Raw genomic sequence first — 7,526 nt, forward strand, 5'->3', positions numbered from 1 at the left:
GCACTTATGTGCTTGCTGTCAAACCAGTTTCCGTTTGATCCACGGTATATATGAGGTTTTATCTCTCTCTTCAATAAAGGAATTCGACCGGACCGAATAGCACGCCTTTTATTTCAATCCGCATAAATATAATTCATCTTCCGCGAACGCTATTAAACATCAACATATTATGGTTCTTCGAGCCGGATATCATCGCATATTAATGATATTCCGCAAAATCGCTATTATTTTCAATATTTTTCCGCATTTTTAATATTAATCATATCATCGGCTAAAATTCGCGACACCGCGCTAAATGCTATGAAACGCTATTTGAAATCTAGCAAAGTCGATGCCCTGCCGTTAGACAAACTACTTACCTCCAATTGTTGGAGGAGCAATGGATTCGGTTTTGCGTAGCACAAAAAGAGGTGGAACTCACATGTGGCGACGAGACCGTTTCTATGGAGGAGCAGGCCGGGATACAAGGTGAGGAGTGGTACAGCACCGCCAAAGCTAACTTGAAACGCCTGTGCGTAGCTCAAAGGCAGCAGACATCGCAAACCACCGTTCTGATTCAACTGCTCCTGTACCACTTCCAAAGCTACTGTTGCCGTCATTTAGTGGTGATCCCACTCAATGGCTTCCTTTTCATGATGCTTTTTGCTCACTCAGTCATACGAAAGTCAAGATTTGTCGGACGGACAAAAATTACACTATTTACGAAACTGTTTGAATGGGGAAGCATTCGATTTGGTGAGTAGCTTAGCAGTATAAGGTCATGAGTGTCATGGTGGACAGCCACATCAAAGCACTCATGGCAATTGGAAGTGCAGCCAAGGATACTGCTAAGGGAATAAAGCAAGTGCTAAATTCTGTACTTCAACAGGTTGTGCTCTACGTGCACTTGAACGACCAGTCGAATTCTGGGATGACTGGCTTGTTCACCTAACCGTTTCAAAGTTAGCACAAGTAACCCGCAGTAATGGGAGTTATCGCTCGTTATGGACGATCTACCATCTTTCTCCGTTCTTCAAGAATTTCTTGAAAACCGCGCACGCTCACTGGATATGGTACCATTACTCAACACTACCAAAAAGACAACAACAACAAAAAAGAATGTTTTCCTTACGACATTTACAGAGCCAGAAGTAAATATCGATACATCAACCGCTACTAAGGGGCCGCTGTCATCCGTTCACGTCACCGGGATTAGGTCACTGCAAGGAGGCATTGCAAAGTGAGAAGTTACATTCTTCATATCAACGCGAACGCTTGATACTAAATGTTACCGAAAATTACTATCGATCTTCCAATCTCCGCTTTACCGACGACTTCTTGGCCGCATCTTACGGATTTGCCACTAGCCGACCGCTATTATTCCCAGCCCAGACCAATAGACATTTTGATTGGAATGGATGAAATGGACAAATTTCTACTACACGGACTCCGTAAGGGTGAACGGGGTATACAAATGGCACAAAATACTGTATTAGGATGGGTACTGTTTGGCAACGCTGCCAATTTACAAAACCCACCGGTGAACAGTTCGACTTTACATTCCGATCTTCATTTAACTCAACTCATCCTCAAGTTTTGGAATCTCGAAGAACTACCCGCCCCCAAATTCTTTTCACCTGAAGAATCTATGTGTGAGAAACTATACGACGATACGACCGAACGTGCATCGGATGGTCGCTACATCGTACGCTTACCTTTGAAGAAGAACGTATTGTTAGGGGAATCACAAGAAGCAGCTATTCGAGCATTACTCCGAATGGAAAGAAGATTTGTAGCTAACGAACAACTTCGCAAAGAGTATACGAATACTATGTTTACGGATGAACTCACCTCTATGGGACACATGGAACCAGCTGAGACGACAACAGATAAACTTTACTATATGCCACATCATGCGGTGGTAAAGACCACAATTGAAACAACGAAACTTCGAGTCGTTTTCGACGCATCTATGAAGTCAACCTTTGAGAATTCTTTAAACGGTACCCCCATGTTAGGCCCACAGCTACAACAAGATCTATTTTCTATTTTGGTTCGCTTTCGCACTCACCGTTTCGGAATCATAGCCGATATCGAAAAGATGTACCGCCAAGTTTATGTCGCTAAAGAGGACACAGATTATCAACGCATAGTTTGGCGTTCCAATCCAGCAGATCCGGTTCGTGATTATCGTCTTTTAAGGGTCACGTATTAAGTCGCCTCAGCACCACATCTTGCTGTTAAGTCTCTACATCGAGCCGCACTTAACGCGTCAAACGCAAGCAAGGAAGTCATTGAAGTTATAAGGTCAGACTTTTATATGGATGACTTACTATCTGGTGCTGATACATTTGATGAGCCCGCTTTACTTCAAAAGAACGTCTCCCACGCGCTCTCTGAAAGTGGAAATGAGGAACTAATTCTCAAATGCTTAGAGATATGATACCACACGTATCTAAACAAGTTTCGCATCTCTTAGCCGATGGAGACCAAATCCGCACTCTTGGTACCATATGGCACACAAACAGCGATTGGCTTTCTATAGCAGTGAGTTTTAACGACCTGCCTCCTAAACTTACAAAAAGAACGTTTCTCTTCGACACAAGTAAGGTATTCGATCCACTGGGTTTGATCGCGCCCTATATAATCCGCTCTAAGATTTGGTTACAGAAGCTTGGGCGCTCAAATGTGGATTGAGATGAACCAGTTCTTTCAGAAAGGGACTGGTTGGCACATCGTCGTGAATTACCGCAACTATCAGCGCTAACCCTAAGCCGCTGGTTAGGAACTAGCAAAACTTCTGACTCTCAGTATCACATTTTTACCGACGCATCAGAAGTCGCATACGCTGCCGCACTTTACTGCCGCACACAATTTCCGGACGGTACGATTAAGGTCGTACTAGTAGCAGCGAAAACAAGAGTAGTGGCTATGAAAACTATTTCGTTAGGACGACTCGAGCTTTGTGAAGCTGATTTGGGAGCAAAGTTAGTGAAGCAAGTTCAATCAAATCTGAACCACACCTTCTCAAAATTATATGCATGGACGGACTCAATAATTTCCTTAGCGTGGTTACAAGGCAATCGTAGCCGTCGGTCAGTATTTGTGGGCAATCGCGTCGCTGCAGTACAAGATGTTCTACCAGCAACGCACTGGAGGCACGTTGCGTCAGAGCACAATCCCGCTGATTGCGCTGCAAGGGGCATATTAGCATCGCAGCTTTCACACATCAACCTTGGTGGCATGGTCCGGAATAGCTACATGAGAACAACAGTAGCTGGCCGTTTTCTGCAGAATCACACACTACAGATCTCGAGCAAAAATCTAGCAAGGCTGTAACACTGCTGACGCTGACGGTTGGGAATTTTTGACGAAGTATCATTCATTCGGCAAACTTAAACGCATCACCGCTTATTTATTACGCTGCATCAATAACACAAGGGCTAACGCCATTGTACGACAATTCGGCAGCATTGGTAAAGTATGTATACTCAATTTATTGTTTTTAAAAAGGAAATTTCTAATTGCAGAAAAAATAAGCTAATACATAAACGAAGCAGTCTAGCAAGACTACAACCTTTTCTAGACGCAAATGGTATCCTACGAGTAGGAGGCCGCATCAAAAACCCACCGCTTTCAGATTCTGTTAAACATCCTATAATAGTGCCGAAAAAATCACCGCTCGCTAAAATAATCGTAGCAGAAGTACACTTGCCTGCGTAACTCTGCGTACAGCGCTAAAAAATTCGAAAACTTAACTTTAACTCGAATGTCTCACGAAATATGATACGTTTTCAGAAACTTTTGAATTTCTTTTATATAAAAAATATATACTCGTATATTGCATAAACATAGCTTTTTAGAACCATAATACATACATCTCCATTTTAACGGGAATTATTCGTCGACATCATGAAAATTCATGCACGCAAAACTCTGCGTACAGCAGCACAAGGATAGCAATTTACGACTACCGTTAGTTTAGCTTTTTTCTCAGTCACTTGTGCGACTTTAGAATAACTATTTTATTGTGTTTCAAGCGATTGCAGAAGTAAGATCATTTTAAAACAGCCATGGAAAAAAAGGCAAGGAAATTGGAACTAATGAAAGAAGAATTATCGTAAAACTACATGTTGAGGGTAAAACGTTAAGGGAAATGGGAAAAATAGTAGGCCGAACTCATTCATCGGTATATAAGGTGGTAACTAATTACATTTCAACTGGATTCATCTTATCAAAACCACGTGCTGGTCGACCAACTCTTTTAACAAACCTCGAAAACAAGCGTGTCGTACAACTAGTTCAGCAGAATCTAAGGATGACTGCTCATGAACTGAAACTAGAGGTGGAGCAAAGGTTCTGAAGATACAATCCGTAGAATTAAAAAAAAAACTGGATACGATAGCCGAGTAGCCCGTAAGAATCCAGATATTTCGGAGATAAATAGGCAGAAGCGCATGGATTTTGCAAATGAATACGATTAAAAACCCCCAGAATTTTGGAATAGTATTATTTTTACGGATGAGAGCAAGTTTTGCATCTTTGTGATAAAAGGTAAGAAATTGGTATGGAGAAAAACGGAAAAGGCGTATGAAAAAGAGAATATGGTACCAAGTGTAAAACATGGTCGAAGCGGTGTTATTATTTGGGCCTGTATGGCAGCTAACGATGTTGGAAAACTTACATTTATTGGCTCCATAATGGACCAGAGGTTATATATACAAATTTTGAAAGATAATCTTCTGCAAAGTGTCCTGCAACTGGGGATGGAACAAGATTTTCGGTTCCAACAAGATAACGACCTCAAATATACTGCGCAAAATGTCAAGCTCTGGCTTTGCACAATGTCAAAAACCAGTTGCGAACGCTTCCTCAATCTGCAGACCTAAATCCAATTGAGCATTTGTGGGACTTGCTTGAGCGTAGAATTCGAAAAAACGCCATAACATCAGAAAATATGCTCAAGGACATTATAATGCAGGAATGGGGAAAAATTGCGCCAGAAGATACAGCGAAACTTGTGGATTGAAGTATTAAAGAGAAAAGGATAACAAACTAGATATTAGAGAGTCGTAGGACATTAATTTCTTTAATAATACCTTTCTGTACGCAGACTTTTGCAGTTGCTTTGTTTCATAGTGTTTTCGAATAAAATGAATTTAAACTATAATTATCTGAATAAAATAAAATTTATATTGTTATTTACTTACTGAAATCAATAAATAATGAATTGAAATCAAGCTTGGTTAGATACGTGTCAGATTTCCTGAGAAATTCGCGATTAAAGTTAGTTTTTCGAGTTTTTTAGCGCTGTACGCAGAGTTATGCAGTAGATGACTCTGGCCCTTACGACGTGAAGTTTACACATGGAAGAGGTGCAAAATCTATGCTCATTTATTTGCATGAGTACTGGTGCAATGTATCTCGAACTTGCTGGAGACTTTTCTTCAATAGCTTTCATAGCTGTTTCTAAACGTTTTACTAACCGGAGAGGGTACTGTCAGCACATTTACTCTGACAACGGCACTAATTTCGTGGGTGCTGAAAAGGAATTGCGATTAGCCTAAGAATCATGATATTTCGCAAACGCCCAAATATTTTGGCATTTCAATCCTCCAAACGTCCCTCACATGGGTGGCTTCTGGGAGGCTGTTATAAAACGTATCAAATATCATCTTAAGCGGGTCTTAGATACTTCGCTTCTAACTTACGAAGAATTTGCAACAGTACTGACTGAAGTTGAAGCCTGTGTAAGCTCGCGTCCTATTTGATTCATTCCTACAAATGTAAATGACTTTGAAGTCCTCACTCCTGGACACTTCATGATTGGCGAACCGCTAAAGGGACTTCAAGACCCTGACGTTGAGGTCTTCAAGGGAACTATATTTCAACGTTGGCAAATCATTGTGGCAATTAGACAACACTTCTGGAATCAATGGCGAGACGAGTATCTTGTAAGTCTTCAACGTCGTTCGAAATGGATACGTTCAACGCTGAATTTGCAGAAAGATGATATCGTTATCATACTTGAAGGCAACGCCCCCCAACTGAATGGAAGCTTGGCCGTGTTATTGGCACTTCCCCAGGGACTGATGGTCAACTGCGGGTTGTAAATTTGAAGACATCCGAAGGGGAGTAAGAGCCGTGATCAAGTTATCGCTACTACCAACAAAGGGGGACATATTTTCTATATGATATTCTGTTGTTCAAGGCGGCCGGTATGTTCGCGCCTATCTGGCATCATCTTTCTAAACATATGTTTGAAGCTTCATGGGCTTCATTGCTGTCAAACCAGCTTCCGTTTTATCTCTCTCTTCAATAAAGAAATTCGACCGCATAGCACGCCTTTTATTTCAATCCGCGAACGCTATTAAACATCAACAATTATTTTGTAGTATAAAATTTCTGTCATCACAATTTTGTATAAGTCTCAAATTATTTGCATTCTTGATGATGAAAGTATCATCACTTATTTATTGTATTATTGTAGTATTGTTATATTTAAATTCACAAACGTTAAACGTTAAAAAAATAAATTTTTTAATACAATTTTTTTTGTAATAACGTATTATCTTTATGTTTATAATGTTATTTATTTATTGTTACAATTGTTTCATCCTCTTGAGCTATTTGCAATTTTCGTTTGTTTGGTAGGTTTTTTTAATACAATTTTTTTTAATAACGTATTATCTTTATATTTATAATGTTATTTATTTATTGTTACAATTTTTTCATCCTTTTGAGCTATTTGCAATTTTCATTTGTTTGGTTGAGGCATAATTAATTTTACATATACTTTAAGAAGCTTTTTGGTATTTGAATAGCGAACACAAGTGCTTCATTTTTGAAAGCTATTACTCCTACTTTGGCTAGTTTCATCTTATAAAAATCTATGTCAAAGCTGCCTATTTTCTCTTTAGTTAACATCCCCGGGTGTATTAAATTGTTTTTAGCGGCGGCTATATTATTTTGAATTTCATGTACCTTCCCTTCTATATGTCTTCATTTATTCATTTGATCATTGTAAAGAACCAGTTAAGCTAGCTCTCATCCTCCTTTTGTATCTGATTTAAATATTTTAATATTTTATTCCTGTCATTCTTCCATTTCCTTCACCAAACTTGCTAGCGCTTTCAGGTGTATAATATGTAGTATTATATTTACTTCGTCAACGATTTCTACTTCGTCGAGTTGGATCATAATGTATCGTGCTTCTTCAACTATCGGTGTTACCTGTAGGAATGCTGTTGCCAATTTCATGGCGGTCATCAGAAACATTATTATCCACATAGTCTGAAAATATGTTTACTCGTGAATTAGTTACCTATAACGATATGTATCCTCATTTCGGTTGAGAGGCTTGGATCCTCAATTCCTGTTAGTTTTTCTGACAAGGTTGAGTGCAGCCTCTCAATGTCTGCATTACCTGTATGAGAGTTTGGTTTTGTTAAGTGTACCTCGTCTCCTTCTGTTTTTAATAACTGAATCAACTGTTCAGCCCTGAATTCGTTGTTCACGATGATTTCTTTTGATTTCTTTTGATTTCC

At 39.5% G+C, this 7,526-nt stretch overlaps 1 protein-coding gene across 1 annotated transcript; it reads left to right on the top strand.

Annotated features, from left to right (window-relative positions):
• The first annotated feature begins 1,264 nt into the window (after positions 1–1,264).
• On the top strand, positions 1,265–2,194 carry LOC108968441. The gene has a single exon (XM_018932486.1). It carries the CDS (start codon positions 1,265–1,267, stop codon positions 2,192–2,194), a length of 930 nt encoding a protein of 309 aa, XP_018788031.1.
• The last annotated feature ends 5,332 nt before the right edge of the window (positions 2,195–7,526 follow it).

The sequence above is a fragment of the Bactrocera latifrons genome, unplaced genomic scaffold (assembly GCF_001853355.1).
Source record: "Bactrocera latifrons isolate USDA-ARS-PBARC rearing strain unplaced genomic scaffold, ASM185335v1 scaffold_216, whole genome shotgun sequence".
Taxonomy (NCBI): domain Eukaryota; kingdom Metazoa; phylum Arthropoda; class Insecta; order Diptera; family Tephritidae; genus Bactrocera; species Bactrocera latifrons.

What these genes read in the sequence shown, in the direction of transcription:
- LOC108968441 (XM_018932486.1), top strand. Translation starts at nt 1,265, where the DNA reads ATGTTACCGAAAATTACTATCGATCTTCCAATCTCCGCTTTACCGACG.